This window comes from Cynara cardunculus (genome assembly GCF_001531365.2).
Source record: "Cynara cardunculus var. scolymus isolate 2C chromosome LG 3, CcrdV1, whole genome shotgun sequence".
Lineage (NCBI taxonomy): Eukaryota > Viridiplantae > Streptophyta > Magnoliopsida > Asterales > Asteraceae > Cynara > Cynara cardunculus.
This window is the reverse complement of record NC_037530.1, coordinates 27,506,888-27,523,441: the sequence shown is the minus strand read 5'-3', so window position 1 is coordinate 27,523,441 and position 16,554 is coordinate 27,506,888. Positions and strand designations below refer to the sequence as shown.

The following is a 16,554-nucleotide window of genomic DNA, read 5'->3' as shown; positions in this document are numbered from 1 at the left end:
GCGAACACCAACCTCCCCTGCCTCTGTTTTCCGGTGAACACCAACCTCTCACCCCCATGTTTTTTTGACGAACAACAATCTCCCCCACCCTGGTTTTCCCATGAACACCAAACAACCGGCGACCACCACTACTAATCTGGCAAAAAATCCAAGATCCATCGACCACTCTCCAGTTACCACATATCCGATGACCACATCTTCCAACTCAAGTTGGAATTTTGTTGTCAGAGTGCGTTAGAACCTTGCAATAGTATAATATAGATTGCTGCAAAAATAACTCTTCTATTGGATTGAACGACCTTCTTTCGAAGTTTAGGTTAGACCTTCACTGCAGTATTCAAAATGAATACGAATTCAGAGTTGGTACAAATCATACCTTTCATTCTATATAGTTTTGCAATCTATGAAGGTTGTTGCAGCTCTTATAGTCTCTATAACATTATTAGTTAAAATATTTGTGTTGTCTTAATTTTAATTCCAACCCATCTGATTAAAATAACATGTGTTAGTTTGTCAAAAATTATTAGATGAAATATTAAACCTAATAGTGAAGTAGATTGTTATGGAAAAAAAAACAATTATCCACGAACATTAGGTTTATTCTTCCAACCTTCCCTCGGTGTTTAGCCCGATATTGCTGAAGTGTAAATAAAAGATTTGGAAGTGCATAACATAAAAGTAATTATGCAAAAATGTAAGATGAAAACTGTAAAAGTTACTGTAGAAACATCAAGAGCAAAAAGATTTCAATACTTGAAATAAAGAGAAAGCAAAAGTAAGTAAATCTCAAAGCTTGTAAGAAGCTTCATGCTAGACCAGAACCAGTGTCCACCCTTACATGATAAATAAGGGAACGAAAAAATAACAAGTAATATACTAATGTCCATAGGTTTTTACCAAACACAAATGCCAAATGCTATACTAGTAGCTAAATATAATAGATCAGGCTTCTATTAACTATATTTCTTTTCCTTCATCCAAAATTTGTTGATTTCAGCTCCAAAATATTTCTTTCTTCATAATTATGAACGCCAATGTTTGTCCATGAGCTGACAAAAGCTATGATCGACTCTCATTGTTGTAGCACACCTGTTGTAGCAACACTTTTGTTAACAATTTTGCACACAATAAGTCGGAAAAAAAAAACAAATACTATCATTCAACTTCATACATGTTTAAACTGTAAAATAAGTATAAAAAGACTCAATATATGATTGATAAGAAATAACATAAAACTAAATGAAGTCCAAACTAGATGGTAAAGTGTATATTTCTATATACTTATCACACCCGCACACTTAAATTGTTGCTTGTCCCCACGCAACTGAAAATGACAAACATAAAGGACTTAAGATCTGAAAATTAGAAAATAATTAAATGGGTGAAAAGAAAAAACTAAATACACCGTGTAACATCCCATTCTAAAAGGTTAGATAAATATTTAGATGTTTGAAAGTTTGGGGTAGAATTGTTTTATAGTGATAATTAAGGGGGTTATAATGTCCTTCCCTTAATCTAGTATTAATATAAATAGGGGTTTTAAAAAGAAAAAAAAAATACTAGAATTAGAGAAGGGGATCGGGAGAAGCCGAGAAGGAAGAAGACGCCGATGGAATCGATTCAACCTTGCTTGTTTTTTTCATCTAATCGTCAAATTAAGGTAAGTTTGTCATGTCTTAGCTTTATTTCTTGTTGTATTTGATGTTTAGGTTGGTATTGGATTCGTTTTTTGGAGTTTTAGGGCTCAAAATCAAGTTTTAGCGGCTGTCATGTGGACAGCCATGTATATGTGTAATTTCTTTGAGAAACCTAGTTTTATGATGTATATTTTTAACCCCAATTGAGTTCCAATTTGTTATATCTTCACTTTGTTGCATTGGAACCTAAAATCCTTCAAGGATTGGAACAAAGTGGGTATTATACATCTTGATAGTAGAAGTATTTTGTTGGGTAAGTTTACTTCATGTTTAGGGTAGTTTTGAATTCATCTAAGATGTTCAATCATGAGTGGAAGTTGAAAAATTATTATCTTTGATAATCTTTAAAAGTCAAAGTTTAGTGATGAACTTTAAGACTTTGAAATCTTCATAAAAATATTAAGATGTTTGTTATGGTTTGTTTCTTGGTATCATTAAGATGTTATTAGATGGATTGAAAAAGAAAATTTTCATTCAATCATGTTTTATTTATAGATTAAAGGTTATGTTCAAAACAGTTGACTTTCTCCAAAAAGTCAAACTGTTTTGCTTAATTTTTAAAATTGAGTCGTTATATGCAAAATTATGGATTGAATTTCGGTGGATATAGTTATGATCGGTATATAAAGGTGTTACATTGATTATTTCAATGTTCCTTATAGGTTTTGATGGATTTTCAAAGTTAAAAGAAGTTTGAGTTCGGTTTGATCAATATATGAAAATTTATGCATTAGTTAGGTTGTGAGTGCATAAATGAATGTGTGAACCTTATAAGCATATTTCAATGTGTATGATAAGCATATTTTGGGGGTTAGAATGTGAGTCTAGAGCCTCGGGTGAAATATGAGCAAGTCACCGGACTAAGTTATTTTGGTGCTGAAAATTGTAAAAATTGTATAAAATCACTCGTAACTCGGATTTAGACGTGTAATATCAATCTGGAACTGTTATGAAGGCTTCTACAATTAATATGTTCATCATGAGGTAGTTAGGACTCTAAATAGGTAAAAAAAAATGGGTTTTTGCACAGCTGTCCATTTTTTATTCAAATAAAAGTTTTGTTTCTTTTAAACCCATGTATGAAAAGGTTCAAAGTCCATTTTTGAGTGGTTCTTGTCGGTATGTATATTAAGATAAGTAAGTTGTCTAAATCTTTTGTTAGGATGTTTGTATTGATGTGAGAACCGTGCGTGTGGATTGTTTAGGTAGCACGGCGGATAAGCAAGTTGGGCACCGGCGGGATCTCAACTAAATAGGCTAAGGTGAATTTCAAGTAGATTTTAATGGGGTACACGTCAAACGTAATTACCTTTACATAATTTATTTTGTTGGACGCATTTTAGTGATTAAAGTAGAAAATGCATGATTTTAAATGATGTTATGAAATGAAGGTATTAATGTTTATACAAAGTGACTTTATGCATATTAAGAATGCATTGTTTCTTTGATAAAGTATGTAGGAAATACTTTGGTGATTTGGAAAGATGATATGTATTTTTTTTTAAATAAATAAGCATGTTTTGTATCCAAAGGAGGAAAATCTTACGTTGTATAAATGGGGCAATGTGATTTATATATTTACTCACTGACATAAGAATGGTAGATCTGGATCTGACGACTTAGGGTCACCCCCTTTGTTGCGTTTGTATTGGGGTCGCTCCCTTTACAGTAAATAGGTTGCTTCCATTGGTAATGTATTGGAGTACCGTACATGAATATATGCTCCAGGTACTCGGCTAATAGGTATAGTGTCAGGTGGACACATTGCACAATGGTGATTAAACCGAAATTAGCCTAACGGATAAGTGGACTGTTGGATAGTGCTCCTCCACTGATTCCGGTTGTTATGGGTCACCCTCATACTGTGTGGTATTCATAGAACTTTGTAAATATTGATTGACTGCTAACTTATAATGTTTTGGTTGAACTTAACATTTATTTGACACATCACATTAAGCATATGTAAGTCATGCATTTTTGTTTGATAGTATAAATCACTTGAAATATTGTATTGTGAAAACTCTTAATTCACCAGGCATGTAGCCTGATTTGTTTTGTTTGTTGACGTGCATCTCAGGAACTGGTTCAAGTGATTGTGCTAGCAACATTCTTGGTTATTATAAGGCTAGCAGGTAAGTTTATAGGATGATGCAATGCTTGAGACTTTTGGAAGCTTAATCTAGTTTGGGGGAAATGTATTTTTGGAAGAATATGAAAGTTTTATACCTTGTATATAGTCGTCTTTATAAAGACTAGTTAGTAATCATAACTTTTGTATGGTCAGTTATTTTGCAATCATTACTTTTGCAAATGTTTACAGGTTTAAAAAAATGGCAAAACATGAATTTTCGAACAGGTCATGCCGAATTTTTGCCAGATTTTTTTAAAAATCTAAGTATAGGGTGTTTCACACCGAGGTTAAGGAGAGAACAACGTTATAAACTATCATAATTTTATGCTCAATCAATCATAAATGAAGTATCAAACATTATTAATAAGCCCGATCTGTTTCTTTGCTTATCAAGTATCCAGATTAAGTTCTAGAGGCCTCATCCTTTCTGATTCTCATCAAGTTTCTAAACCAAACAGCCATTTGGAACAATCTGAGTAGAACCAAGATCCAATTTGTCAATTAATTGCCAACCCTGAACCAATGAGAAAGGACCAGAATTCTCTGCTTGTCATCTCACTCATGCCCTCCAGTCATGTAAACTTATACATCTGCATATGTATATAACACGGGTTGGGGAGATATATACATATAACACATATGTATATATAACACATACATTATCTAGACATTCACATATATACATATAGGCATACATATGGCACCTACACATAAACACATATATACATATAACATATATACATGTATACATATGACACCTACATATAAACATGTGTACATATAACACATAGAAAATAAGAAAAAAAGAAAAATAGGTTAATCCCTCGTTGATCAGCGAGGGATCTGTGAGGTAATGGGATATGCAAGCTAAAAATTGGAATGATATTAACTCCTATTTATTCATTATCTATGTCACGACCAAATCGAGGCAAACTCTGAATACTAGATATGACCTGAAAAACTATTTACTTGGTATTGCTATCGAAATCATGAGCATCAACAATAAAAATATGGGAATTTACATTGGGTAAGAAGGGGGGTAGAGAAAATGCCTCGAGAGGCTCCGAAAACAAAGAGAAGACGTGTACAAACGAGGAATGGCCCCTCTTATTTTATTACTACATGTTCTTCGTCAAATTATGACTCTGAATAGCTTGCATATCCCATTCCCTGGATGATCAGCGAGAGATTATCCTATTTTTCTTATTTTCTCATTTTTTATGTGTTATATGTACACATGTTTATATGTAGGTGTCATATGTATACATGTATATGTGTATACGTATATATGAGTTTTGGTTGCTAAATGCGATGTATGTTATATGTACACATGTGTATGTGTTATATGTATATATACTTGTCGTCCTGTGTCATATATATATATATATATATATGCATACACGATGTGTATATATGTTTGTTGGTTGCTAACCACGATTGAATCTATGTATATATTGAAGATACATGTATCGAATGTTGTATATATATGTTTAAATATATGTGTATATACGAATGTCTAGATAACGTGTGTGTTATATGTACACATTGTGTATGTGTTATATGTATATATACCCGTCGGCTCGTGTTATATACATATGTATACACGATGTGTATATATTCGGTTTTATTAGGTCTTAATTGGCTTTATTGGACTTTAATGGGATTTATTGGACCTTAATTCATTTATTGGGTTTTATTCAATTTTATTGCACCTTAACGAGCTTTATTGGGTTTTATTCGGTTTTATTGAGCCTTAAAGGGTTTTATTGGGCCTCAATCCATTTATTGGGTTTTATTCCAATTTATTGGACTTTATTCGTTTTTATTAAAGCTTAATCCATTTTATTGACTTTATTCAGTTTTATTAGGCTTTATTCAATTCTATTGGATTCCAATCCATTTTATTGTGGCTTAATTGACTTTATTCATTTTTAGTGAGCCTTAATGAGCTTTATTCGTTTTTAGTGGGCTTTAATAAGCTTTAATCAATATTAATTAATTAATTAAATTATTAATTATCTTTATTAAAGAACAAATATTTATTAATTAGTAATTAATAATTGATCAGCGAAGGAATTGATTTTTGGCCTTTCCCTCGCTGATAGCGAGGGATTTTTGTTGCCATCGCTGATACTTTATTTTCTAGTAATGCCTATTGAGGAAGACCATTTTTTACCATCAGAGTTCATTGATGTTGTTGAGGCAAGTGATGAGTGGTCTCAGTTGAGAGATGATTTAGCTCAAGAGATGTTTGAATCTTGGATGTTAAACCACAATTGAATCATATTTGTGTTAGTATTTGTTATGGATTGGTGTTTGTTAATGAAATCTTGTTTTTAATGAAATAATATTTGTCTTGATATTTGTTATTATTTCTATAGAATCACGTGTGCTTTGTCTAATTGTTTCTTATGGAAGCATATTTGTTTGTCTTGGTATTTGTTATTGTTTGGTAGATTTGTTTTAAATGACAGACCGTCATGGGTAGACAACGAATGAGGAAGACTTGTTGATCACAGTTCTTCAAGACATTGTCATAAATGGTGGAAGATGTGACAATGGAAGCTTTAGGTCAGGTACGTATGAGACTGTTGTATCAAAGATGCAGGAAATAATTCCCGGTATTATCATAACAGCAAAGTACGTGCAAAATAAAATAAAACGGTTAAAAGATAAATATTTCGCTGCTTATGACATGCTTACGAGCGGATTTGGGTGGAATAACGCAAATCAATGTGTGACTGTCGAAGCTCCCAAGATTTTGGAGGAGTATTTAAAGGTTAGTAGTTATATATTATAATGGGTTATGTATAATGTTTTGTGTTGCTTATTTTATTAATTGTTTGTTTGTTTGTTGACGTAAAAACGTCCCAATAAAAACTACACGCCTAATAAGCCATTCCCGGCTTATGAGCGGGTTGAAGTTGGTGTTCGGTAAAGATCGTGCAATGGGAAACATGGCCGAATCTGCTATAGACGCTTTGGAAAATATGTACATGGAAAACGATGATGATTTTCCTACCGAAGTTAATGTTCCTCTCATTCAAAGTCCTTCCAATACAACTTCTCATTCATCCATTCGAAATGAAGGAGAAGGAACAAGTAAAAAAAGAAAAAGAACAAACGAGATATCCAAGTTAGTAGAGGAAACCAAAAATGAAATCCATGAAGCAACCAATCAAATGAAAAAGTTGGTTTCAGTTATCTAGGATTCTACAACGGAAACGGATGGCTTAAGCAATGAGTTGAAACGACTTAGACTTTGTGTCATGGAAATCATTCGAATGGGTAAGTACTTTAGTGATAAATCATATACCAATATCGTTTTTGGAAGAGTTTGGATGATTATGTGGAACTAGAATTTGTGAAATCAATTTATAATGAGAACAAATAGTAGTCTTAGAATATGGTCAAAACAAAAAGACTACTTTTGAATGTTTGGATTATTTTTGGTACACTTGACATGTTTACGATGACAATTTTTGTCTTCAAATGTTTAAACTTTTGATGATATTATGAAAGGTGTTATTTACAATTGTTGTGTTGAATTTTTTTTTTTTAAATTATGTACGTATTTACAATTGTTGTGTTGGAATATTTTTAAATTATGTATGTTTTTTACAATTGTTATGTTTCAATCATGTATTCAAATTTAGAAAATAGTATAAATATTATAGATGTAATTATTCAAATATATTTTGGTTTTGATTTGTGTCATTTACAATTATTATATGATGCAAAATAACATTAAACAACATTTAAAGACAATCTGGTCATTTTAACAGTTTTATCCGGTCAGTCCTACTTGTACCAAATGTAGGACAAACAATTAGTCATGTCCAGTCATCTTCTATCATATCATGGCTCATCCAGTCTGTATATCAAACGCTACTTTAATAACCGTTAGATAAAAAAAACCAAACCCGAACATGTTTTTAAAAACGAAGGTTGACCGTTTTATAATTTTAAAACTGAAAAAATTTGTTCTCTTTAACAAACCACATGAAGCAAGAGATATGGATGATGGTATGGTCCAGCTTTATACAACAAGCAATGTATGTGTAAGGATAAGTTTCATAAATGATTTTGATTAACAGGTGGCAGTTTTCCACAACTACTTTTTAGAGGGTATTTAAGATTGTTTATAAAAAATAATTTATTGACTTATTTATATGTGACATCGGTAATAAGAAGTTTTTAAAAAAGTTAAATTCTTCTAACTTATAATAAGTTGATAAATACTTTTATAAAAAAACATAAGTTATTTCAAATAAGTAATTCCAACCCCTAATCTCCATCAAATTATTATTATTGATTGATTGATAGTGAAATTTCATCAATTCCACGTCTCATTGACTTATTTTTGACCTCTTAAATTTCATTTTTATTTCTCTTCATTTCCCAATTATTTCCTATTTGTCTCTTTTATTTATGGAAAATTGCATGACATCTTATTTACTTAACTCTTGATAAAATTTATTGCTTTGGTTTTGTTTGGTTTGATTTAATTAAAACTTATCTGCTAAAAATAACATATTTTTAATAACTAATAAAATTAACATCAATTATGATGACCAATAAATACGTGATTTTATTTAAGAAAATCATAATCTTTCTAAATAAAGATCTTTTAAATTGTTTTTTAAAAAGTTTTTTTTTTTTTATCAAAATAACCATTTTTATGACAAGAAAATAATCACTTTTTACAGATTCAGTTGTAAATTCTATCAAAGAGTATTCAACAATTGGTGAATTCTGTCAACTTGAAATGTGGACCTATCTCTGCATTGTCTAGACATGTGCTGGCAAATTTATGAATTTTGAACGATACTTGAACTATTTGATTTTTCTGCTGATTTGATCCACTAAATAATAAACAGTGTATTTTCTTTCACTCATTGGGAGACCTGACGCAAGCCATGGTTATTTGTTTAAAACAACATTCAACTCTCTACAAAGTTTAACGAACATAACCAAATTTCTGAAAGAACAAATGTATCAAACTTTTTTTCTTGGTTAGTATTTTAGTTTAACTACGCGTTTTTAATTAATGTAATAAAACATTTAGTTCTCTCTTTTCATACCTATTGTTATCGATAAATAGTAAATTTGTAACTATTGATGAGTGGCGATGTAGATGTCCTGTTTTGAAGAAAAATATGTTCACATTTTGATTTATTTTGCCATTTCAACCTTTGTAATGGCAAAATAGAATGAAACCACAAAACAACACATCCGGTAAGATGTTTTTTAATCCAAATAACTTAAATCGAACAGAAATGGAACAACTATGCCAACAAATCGTCAAATATGTTATTTGCCATTTCTTTTTTCTTTTTACCAATCTTATGGTGCTCTGAAGATAACAGCCAATAAAATCTTTAGTGGTTCTGATAAAACTTGAACTAGCAACCTATGGAGAGATCCTTAAAGCTAGGAGTGCTTAAAAACCCGACTAACCCGACCAACCTAACTCGGAAAAAAACCCAAACCGAGGTAACCAAAGCATGATTGATCATGAAATTGGCCTACCAGCCTCTATTAGGTTGGTATGGGGCCAGGTGCAAGGGAACCCGACCCAATCCGATAACCCGTGTGTGTATAAGTGTCTTCCATCTCATTTAGAGCAGAACAGTTGCCTCTGCTTTCCTTCCGGACTCGGCGACTCCTGCCTTCCATCTCATTTAGCGCACAACAGCTAGCACTCTAGGCCTCCAGCACGTTTCTAATTCTGGTATCGATTCCTTGCCACGTACTTTGACCTAGATGTCGATTTCTTCTTGTTAACAGATTACTACCAGGTATCAATTTCACACAGGTACAACGTTCTTTTTGTTAATAGATTACACCAACCATCGTCTAAGAGTCTATGGTAAAAGGACATCCTCTTTCTTAACAGTTAACGGATGCTTTCACAAATGATTCTTCCCTCTGATAATTCTTTCTCCAATTTCTTAGAAAATAAAGAACTTTAAAGCTAGACAAATGAATATACTTGTGATGAATGGATATCAAAAATCTTAAGATTCCAAATTATATTTCTAACTATAACATATTTGATGATTATTAGAAGGGAAAGTTGCATCAAAATGGAACCAACTTTCACCTTATTCTTATTTTTGGGAACCAACTTTTAAAATCTTCATTTAGGGGTATCTATCAAACTTTTTGTTTATTTAAGGGCTTGGTTGACCTGTTGACCAGTTAATGCTGACGTAATCCAGATCTTTTGCCAACTAAGATATTCCACATCATATTAATTTTTTATTTTAAAGCCACGTCATATTTTAAAATTGCAAAATAATTATATAAAATTAACTAAAATTCATTTTTTTTTCAAAATTTAATGCAATAAAATATATTTTTCTTTCGAAATCTCGTTTTTTAAATAAAAAAAATCAAATATCAAATTGAAGATGTTTTCAAATCTCGTTTTTTAATAGAAAAAACTAATTGATGCAATAAAAAATAAATATTAAATATCAAATGCCAGAGAGGGCAGAAAGCTACAGCGGCAGGAGGCTATGAGACGACAACGATTGAAGGAAGAGGGAGGGGCAACGGCTGTCGAAGAGGGTAGAAAGCTACAATGGCAGGAGGCTATGGGACGATGGCGATTGAAGGAAGAGGGAGGGGCAGGATTGTGACCGAGGTAGGAGACGTGAAGCGGACTTCATTTTGATTTGTTTTAATTATAATGATGATTTGTCAAAATAATTTCCACATAATATTTGTTTAAATAATTTTCTTCCAAGTCATATTAAATTACTTATTACATGTTCAACAGGTCAATCAGACCCTTAAATAAACAAAAAGTTTGATAGAGACCCTTAAATGAAGATTTTAATAGTTGGTTCCCCAAAATAGGAATAAAGTGAAAGTTAGTTCCAATTTGATGCAATTTTCCCTTATTAGAAAATGGTTTTGGCATGCGATAGTCTGCTCTTCATAACTTATTGGCACCATGCTTTTCATTTTCTCATTGAACAGTTTGATTTTTCATTGATACACTTTTATGTATTTATCATGATAGTTTTTCAATATTTTATGATGTCTATTGTTTTTCTAAATAGTTACTTTCAAATATTCCCTAAGATTGATGATCAAGCTACCCTTATGTATCAACCGGTCTCACGTGGATAGAAAAATAGATTTATGGGCTCCTTATAGTTTATGCACAAATAGTTCTTATTCTAACTTAAGAACTGTTTATTGAGAACTGTTCTTTATTAACTGATTTCTTCTTGTTTATTGAGAACTGTTCTTGTTAACAGATTACCCCAACCTCCGGTCCTAAACAAACCAAATTTACCTTTTGTAATTTAGACAAAAAGAGGCTCATCTAGTTGAGACTAAGGGTTGTTAAAATGCCTCCAAACCGATCAACCCAACCCATAAACACCCTTGCTTAAAGCCTGATTAACCTTTATTTGGGAGTTGAACCAGCCCATTCCAAATAAAAGAGATTGAACTCCCGCCATCAGAAACACAAACTAGTTGCCTCAAGATTCATTTATGTTTGAATGAACAACAATTAAGCACTACTAACATTAACGAGTTTGACCCCTCTTTGTCCTTAAACAACACCCACACCCAAATACAAGAGAAATTTTGAACTGCAAAGAAGGTCAAGAGTGTTTTGTCTTTACATTTTTCTCTAAAATTTTCAGCAACCATAAATTGTATTCTTGCATATGTAAGAAAATGGGATATATAATCATGCATGCTAAATCTTGATTTTAGTTTTGCAGGTGAAAACTTGGATGGACCCTCAGTCATTATTATGCCTGCGCCTTCGGAAATGCCTCAGGATAAAACTGTCTGCGTATAAAGGATAGTTTTTCCTGATCAAGCCTTTTATGCATTTCCAGTAGGAAAAATCGACCATTTCTCCATCCTTGCGTACGATGAATAGACATCTTGAGCTTTCAAAATCTGGATGGTAGCCAACCTGTCACATTCACAGATTGCTAGTAATTAAGAAACAGCAGTAAATATATATTACATATTCTACTGCTAGGGATATTATTTAATTGCTTCATATATATTCTTAAAGCCAAACAGATAGAAGCTATACATTTCTTGGAGTTGTAAATGTAGAATATCAAGCACAAACCATGTGTGATGGGATAAGTAAAAGCAATCCTCTCAACAACCTTGAGAAGAATCAGTAACATCCCATTGTTCCTTAAGTCTTCTTATGTCTTTATCATCCCATCTTCTATTGTTCCATACTTGCATCTTCCTCAAACTTACATGGTCAATACACACACACACACACACGCATATATATATATATAAGAAAACATGCAATATATATATATATATATACATATATATATATTGCATGTTTTCTTGGTCTTGGAAATTTGAAAATTGAATCATCAATAAAAGCTTCGGCTTTTCTTTGTAATTAGTTGTTAACTTGTCGTACATTCTCATCAACTGGTATCAGAGTCTTCTATTCTGATCCATGACGAGATCAGTCAATGAGATGGAGGGCAGACTAGGAATCATTCTGGCAAAAGTCGTTTTGTTGAAAGAAAATGTGCAGGTGATGATGCAATAGTTGAGTCTGAGTAAAATACTAAGGTTGCATGAGGAGTCTAGTGAAAGCCCCAAGGCAGGTGAACAACATGGACAGAATGAAGGAGCAATGATTTGCAGGGAAACGTTTGGAAATGATGGTGTTTGATGGCACTGATCAAAATGGATGAATTCTGAGGGCAGAGAGACATTGTATGTTAAACCGACTGACCAACAAAGAGCATCTGGAGGTGACAGTAAACTTGTTCGACGGAGATGCATTGTGATGGTACCAATGGTACCCATCGTTCGTTGAGAAGAGCTCAAACATCTATCGCTGGCTTAGTTCCGCACTATGGCCGAGGGAACTCTTTGCTAAAACGTACTAAATTAATGCAGTTTGAAGAAAATCAATTACTAAACCTTTCCAAACTAATTACAATGCAAAATGGGTCAACAAACATTTTTGTTCTTCGAAGAGGCTTGTAATTTAAACAGACATAGTTATAAAATGCAAACCACCACCTTCCACACTAGAACTATATACTGAAAAACGATTGACATGAATAATCATTCCTTTAATAGCCAATGATAAGAAAGTGAAAATCCATCACTTCTAGTTGAGGTCTCAGTTCATGGTGGTGCCATCATGGTTGCTAAAAACAGTCCAGGCGAGGCTGTCAAAAAACGTTCTTGAGCAGCACCTCAGATAGCTTGGTTGGGTCTTATGCCTCGAACTACTGAGGCGGGTCTGAGGCGGTAAAGGACGTGGGGCTGAGGCAATACCAAGCTTTAGGATTAAAAAATATGCCAAATCAAAGAAAATATACTTACTGATTGGTGACCGTTAAAGTGAAATCTCTGCTCCTTTCTTTGTCCTTGTGCATGGCCATTGCAGAAGAAAACTTACTGCTATGTGTGATTTTTTGTTTTTATACGGTAAGACTACATACTAGGGTTGCGATTTGGGAGGTGCATAAGGACTCCTCGACTGTACACAGGAGTGACTTTTCTTCTTCTCTTTACATTCGTATCACTTTTATTTTTTCTCTTTATGTGGGAGACTTTTATTGTTTATCTAATTTGTTTTTAAAAAAAAAATAAAGTATTTAACGACTTTATTAGCAACATTATGATTCTAAATATTATCATCAGCTATGTATTACATTATATAATATTATTTTATTTATTTTTATTTTTTGCCTCGAGGCTTACGCCTCGCTCACGGTGGGAAAATGCCTCGCCTTGGGTTCCATAATTCTTTCCACTCTCGAATTAATTGCAGGATCCAAAATCAGTAAACAAATTAATGAGACATGAAGGGACCAATTGTTTTGTCCAATAACCAAAAATGATTTAACAATCACAAAGTCATTAATCTCAATATACAACTAAAACTATGTCAATTTGGATTTCGAGGATGATGTGTTTGACTGCAAACGCCAAAATGTATCTCTAAATTTGAAATAGAATTCTTATTTACTGCAACCTATAAAGTATGATTCATAATGCAGCAGACAGGAAAGAAGAGTATTACTACTGTTATTTGGATAAATCTGGAAGAAGGTGAATTATGAATTGGTGAATCTATTGTCTATATAATTTTTAAGTCTTACAAGGGCAGTTAAGACTTAAGAGCATTTAATTGGTTATATAAACATGTATGTGTATAGAGAGAGAGAGAGAGAGTTAACTGTGATGTAATTAACGCCACACCCAATCTTCTTCTCACTCTCCGGATGATGTGGCAACAACCTCTCTAGAATAGTTCTCTCGTGCTCAGAGCTTAATCTCTCGCCGCTTGCATATCTGTAGTAACAATAAATTCAATGTAGGATAAATGAGAATCTGCATCACTTGAAATCGTAAACTTTTAAATTAAGCAAAAGATGTTAAATGTTGATACATTAATAGATAAACTACAGAAGTTGCTTTGAGCCTGGGTCATTTTTCTACTTGTGGTGGCTTGATAGAGTACTCTCAAGAAATGCGGATAATCGTGCATAATAGACTGAAGTTGTGCTATATGCATCTCATTTTGTTAAGGCTGCTTTCTCTGCTCTTTTGGATGCAAAATATTGCAGTCTTCTCTAGCAGTAGTCATGCCTTAAATTAAAAAAAGAAAAGCTTCAACTGAAAAGTTGACTGATACAACCATTATGATCTACACATGCTAATAACCAAATTAGTAGTACTTCTAAGGTATGATGGTCAGCAGCAACATTTGAATAATGATTCCACATCAAACAAGGACTGCCACAATAATTTCTATCAAATATGATGTCTTGAATATCTGAGGAAAGCTTCCGTTCAATGATGAAAAATATTCTATTAGGTTTTCTTTTTTGCTGGAAAATGGCTGATTAAAAGAGACCTCCATGTGAAAGTGTGACGACATTTAGAAGGTGCCTTCAAATAAAGCTCCTAAAAATGCCATTGAAAAAACAGTCTTGAAACTCAACCAGAATGGCAAAGATATGCATATGGATACCAACAAAGCATGAACTCGGATGGCTTGAATGGGATACCAACATATCCGACGAGGTTCAGGCAGCATTACACCTATTCAATCAGAGTCAAAACGGATGCGTAGCTCCTACAGGTGAAGCAAATCAGGCATGTGCACTTACCTCGTTAAGAATGAATCGTAACAGGTAGGACATGTTTCAGCACAACATGCAGCATGTCTGATTGGTATCACGGAAACATGATAAAACTCTCAGGTGGTTGTCCTAAGTTCTTAGCCAAAGTTTGATGTCAAGTAAACATCTAGGGTGCACACAATGTTATATTACTGATTGGTGCATAGCATAAACATAACTACAAAAGAAACCTCAATTCTAATAGCTAATTCTAACCACTATAAATATAGCTATTGCTTAACTCATTTGTTGCATTTGATTAGGAAGAATCTCATAACATCATGAGACCTTCTAGAGCTTGATTGGCTAAGAAGGGATTAAGTGAACACTTAACTAACCCATTAAATTTAATATATAACTAGATAAGAAATCATAATCCTAATATATATTCTATCTCCTAACAATATTGCATTGGTGTAGCTCAATTTGTTGCATTTGATTAAGAAGAAACTCATAAAAGGACTCTCAAATATCTTGAACTACACGGCAGTATTGTTATTCTCTTTGCAGTCCTCTAGCTCGACAACAAGATGCCATAATCGTTGAGCTAAATTTACAGAATTCAATTTATGTTTCAATATTAACATGTAACCGAATTTAAAAGGTTGAAACCGAGAGCTTACTTGCCCGAATGAAGAATCATCCTAACAAAACCAACCAAGGGTACAGTATCTTCCAAAATCTGATCTTCCCAGTCAACCCACCCATCCTCCTCTCTTCTCTTCCCTCCGTCATCTTCATAATCAGAATCCTCATCTTTTGAAGAATCAATAGCATCCTCCTCTTTCACCTCCACCACCGGCTTTCTCAGTAAATCAGCGGCGCCGTAAGCAGTGCCATCATGCTGGCTACTGCCACCACCAGCACTACTAGTTCTTAAGGCACAAAACCGCTGTGAATGCAACGTAGCAAAACGATAAGGAAAAGAAATGATGGAAGGATTTGTTGAAGATAAGTGTAGAGAGATAAGGTTTCTGTGGCGGAGGTGAATGTGCAAAGACGACGACGATGATGATGAAATTGACTCCATTTTCTGAGAAATTTAGTGGTGCATAAACCCTAATTTGTTCCACGATTCGCCATTGTTGCTGTCATGGATTTTGATTTTGAAAAGGGCAGGTGTCAAACTGTTTGGACAATCATCAACAGAAAGACGCTGAACAGCGAGCGGATAACTGCTGGAGAAATCCCATTGGATATGGGTCGGGCGAATGGATTCTTGAATTGGATACGGATATTTGTACGGTACAACAACTAATTCATATGTACTTTATACTTTATAGAGATCCCACAAGCCCCTTTTTCGGGTCTAAATACGGATCTTCCAAACCGAAAGCAAAATTGGCTTGGTCCGAGCTTTGAGCTGGGCTTGGATTGGGCCTTTTTGTGGCCGGGCTTTAGGCTTGGACATGGGTTTTTTTGTGTGCATATCTACTTATTTAGAGATGAGCAGATAATGAACATGTTGGTCCTATAATCGGTTATGATAGGCCGGTTATGGTCACTGGCACCTGTAAACCGATTAAGCTGGTCCGAGTCTCGGTTATAACCAGTTATG

General features: G+C 33.5%; 1 protein-coding gene and 1 long non-coding RNA gene across 2 annotated transcripts; one reads left to right on the top strand and one right to left on the bottom strand.

The window, feature by feature from the left end:
• The first annotated feature begins 1,604 nt into the window (after positions 1–1,604).
• LOC112508678 lies at positions 1,605–3,832 on the top strand. The gene is made up of 3 exons (XR_003068793.1): positions 1,605–1,660; positions 2,903–2,959; positions 3,775–3,832. It is a non-coding gene; the product is annotated as an uncharacterized LOC112508678 (long non-coding RNA).
• Positions 3,833–11,327: 7,495 nt separating this feature from the next.
• LOC112509275 (protein DCL, chloroplastic-like) lies at positions 11,328–16,174 on the bottom strand. The gene is made up of 3 exons (XM_025114142.1): positions 15,620–16,174; positions 14,049–14,163; positions 11,328–11,779 (listed from the first exon to the last, which is right to left on the bottom strand). Exons 1-3 carry the CDS (start codon positions 16,024–16,026, stop codon positions 11,600–11,602), a joined length of 702 nt encoding a protein of 233 aa, XP_024969910.1. The 5' UTR covers positions 16,027–16,174; the 3' UTR covers positions 11,328–11,599.
• Between the last annotated feature and the right edge of the window lie 380 nt (positions 16,175–16,554).